Raw genomic sequence first — 3344 nt, 5'->3', positions numbered from 1 at the left:
TCAATCAGCACCGTATTAGTGCCTCTCTTGACTTACCAGCACTGAGCAGGTATCAGTCTTTATACATCTAGTTTCCTATTAGCAAAGACCGGTGTTTTAAGTAAACAGTCGTACTCTTCTATTCTGTGCCACGATTACAAAAATCGTACTCCTTCTCCCGAAGTTACGGAGTCATTTTGCCGAGTTCCTTCAAGATGATTCGCTCAACGCCTTAGTATTCTCTACCTACAGACCAGTGTCGGTTTAGGGTACGGTTAAAAAATTAAATCATTTCCTGAGTTTCTATTCCTAATTCAACTATTACTAATTGAATCGAAATAAAAACTGTTATTTAATAAAGTTTTTTTCATCAGTTATTGCTTTCGCAATTGAACCTTAGAGGCCGTTACTTTACTCATGGAGGTTAAACCTAGCCATGAAACCCTTCTGTTTTCGGCGAATGGGATTCTACCCATTTTTACGTTACTCATGTCAGCATTCTCTCTTCAGTTATGTCCAAATAAGGAAACCCTATTCTTCTACCATGTCCTGAATGTTCCGCTACCCTCCAATTTAATATTGGGACAAAATCTCGGTATATTACTTAGACCCGATACATTTTCGGTGCTCCTGAAACATAAACAGACCATTGAGCTGTTACGCTTTCATTAACGGATGGCTGCTTCCAAGCCCACCGAATGGTTGTGTTATTTCATGAACTACCTTAATTTCACTTAGTAATATTTAGGGACCTTAATATTTGTTCTGGGCTGTTTCCCTCTCGACTAAAGACCTTAGCACCTATAGTCTGACCGTTCTTTATTTACTGTAAACCATTCCGAGGTTAGATTACCCAAATCAAAAGATTTGGGAACCAATTCAAAATTAGTTCTATTGATAGAGCCATCACGACCCCCCAATCAAGTCCACGAAGGACATAGTATCCAGTGCTGTACCAGCTTACAGATATGAAGAACAACCTACCAAAATAGGTTTCGCGGAATACCAGCTATCTCCAAGTTAGATTAGCCTTTCACTCCTTTACACAGCTCATCGGAATCTATTGCTACAGATACCCGTTCAGTCTATAATAACTTGGCCATGTAAAGATCACTTGGTTTCGGGTCTAATTCATGATACTTGCCCATTTAACATAGTCGCTTTCGCTAAGTATTTCTACTTGCATCATAAATTAACTCGCTGACCCATTATGCAAAAGGTACGCAGTAATCCTGTATTTAAACTAGGATGTCTGCTGCTTATAGAACTACCAGTTCAGGATCTTTTCACCAGTTAACTACTTACTTTTCAACTTTCCCTCACGGTACTCTCCACTATCGCTCAATGCATCATATTTAGCCTTAGAGGATGGTTCCCCTATCTTCAGACAAGTTATCTCTCATCCTACTCATTTTTCATTTCTAACACTTCAATAAATCAAAATCGATTGTACAGGACTTTCACCTTCTATGGTTTGTCATTCCAAACAAATTAGAATCGAATAGACAAATTCAATCAAAAAGATTGAATCGTTTCATTGGTTATTAAAAATTGGCTAACTCGCTTTCGCTCACCACTACTAACGAGATCTCGTTTGATTTTTTTTCCTTCTACTACTTAGATGTTTCAGTTCGTAGAGTTGTTCATTCTCCTTACGGAGAAATTTGGTTTCCCTTAGGATCATCCTGATTATTCAATTTTTCATCAGGATATTTGGTATAAACTACCTCCTTCAGATGCATTGGCTAGTCATCCCTGATAGTCCCTTTTTTTCTTGATCATACATTATATATCGTTATTGGATACTTATTTTAAATCAGATACAGATTTAACTTAAATAGAATAAGAATAGAATATTTCTATTATATAAATAATACCACATTACTTTACGTTCATTGACGACTGAAATCAAAAGATCCATCTACCGAGGGCTAAATAAAATCCTTATTTAGCCTCTAAGCTGGGACCCAAAGTCCTGCAATCCGGGATTCAATAAAAGTAATAGAATTATCCCCTTAGATATTTGAAATAAGAGTCTAGCCCGCAGGGGGCCTGTCCCCTCCGGGTAAGTCCCTCGGGGACTCGGGATGATAAAAATCGTAAATCGTTTCCCATTAGGGTTGATTTTTCGATTCAATCTCTTTAACCAATAAATAACCATAGAACAATGCCTCAATTAGTACCTTTCTATTTCTTAAATCAACTATCGTACGGATATCTTGTATTACTGATTTTATTATATGTATCATCTAAATACATCCTACCAAACTTTATGGTTGTACAATCTGCTCGAATGTTTTTAGCTTCTAAATAAGTTAATTCCCTTCGGGTCCTTTAATACTTTTAATATAATGAAGGGATTAAAACAGAAAGTATGTCAGATTAAAATAAACTATGAACCTTAAACCCAGTCCACAAAGATAGACTTTCTTTAAGAAGACTTTATTTAAGGTTATATAATAAAGGTGGATTTATCTTAATTTACCTTGTACGGTAGTAACATATGTCACCTGTGTTAGAAATTGGAATTAGCTTCCCCACCAGTAAACACTGATGAATAGGAATAGCCAAACTACATCAACAAAATGCCAATAAAGAATAGCTGTTTCAAATCCTAAGTGGTGGTGATCTGTTAGATGGTATGATAATACTCTAAATAATCCTACTGTTAAGAAAATAGTACCAATGATTACATGAAGTCCATGGAATCCAGTAGCCATATAGAAAGTAGAACCATATACACCATCACTGAATGTGAATGGAGCATTATAATACTCAAATCCTTGGAAACCAGTGAATACTACTGCTAATGTAATAGTAGCAATTAATCCGTAGATTACTCCAGCTCTATTTCCTTGAATTAAGCTATGGTGAGCATAAGTTACAGTTGCACCAGAAGAAAGTAAGATTACTGTATTTAATAATGGTACTTCCCATGGATTCAATGCTTGAATTCCTGCTGGTGGCCAGTGTGCTCCTAACTCTACAGTTGGTGCTAAAGATGAATGGAAGAAAGCCCAGAAAATACTAATGAAGAAAAATACTTCTGATACTACAAATAAAACAAACCCTAGAGTTAATCCTTTTTGAACTGCAAAAGTATGATGTCCTTGGAATGTACCCTCTCTAGATACATCTTTGAACCATAAAGTCATTGTAGCTACTGTAGAAATTAATCCAAGAGTTAATAAGAATGTTCCATTAGAATACCCATGGAATGTCATTACTCCAGATAAAGTCGTTGTTAATAAAGAGAACGATACAGCTAATGGCCATGGAGAAGCTTCTACTAAATGAAATGGATGTGCTTGTACAGATCTGTTCATAATTTAATGTCAACCCATCTTTTTTTATAAAATATCTTT

At 35.9% G+C, this 3344-nt stretch overlaps 1 protein-coding gene across 1 annotated transcript, besides 2 other annotated features; it reads right to left on the bottom strand.

Moving 5' to 3' along the window:
- The first annotated feature begins 415 nt into the window (after positions 1 to 415).
- Positions 416 to 483: a sequence feature (Protein overlapping with rRNA (K450DRAFT_264129, KAI8574914.1) was converted to a misc_feature.).
- A 1088-nt stretch (positions 484 to 1571) lies between these two features.
- Positions 1572 to 1668: a sequence feature (Protein overlapping with rRNA (K450DRAFT_264129, KAI8574914.1) was converted to a misc_feature.).
- An 839-nt stretch (positions 1669 to 2507) lies between these two features.
- K450DRAFT_181584 (uncharacterized protein) lies at positions 2508 to 3305 on the bottom strand (the record flags this gene model as incomplete). The annotated part of the gene is made up of 1 exon (XM_051584381.1): positions 2508 to 3305. One exon carries the CDS (start codon positions 3303 to 3305, stop codon positions 2508 to 2510), a length of 798 nt encoding a protein of 265 aa, XP_051439920.1.
- Between the last annotated feature and the right edge of the window lie 39 nt (positions 3306 to 3344).

Source organism: Umbelopsis ramanniana, assembly GCF_025399195.1.
Source record: "Umbelopsis ramanniana AG unplaced genomic scaffold K450scaffold_148, whole genome shotgun sequence".
Classification (NCBI taxonomy): Eukaryota; Fungi; Mucoromycota; class Umbelopsidomycetes; order Umbelopsidales; family Umbelopsidaceae; genus Umbelopsis; species Umbelopsis ramanniana.
Note: the sequence above shows the minus strand (reverse complement) of the source record. Positions and strands in the feature narration are given on the sequence as shown.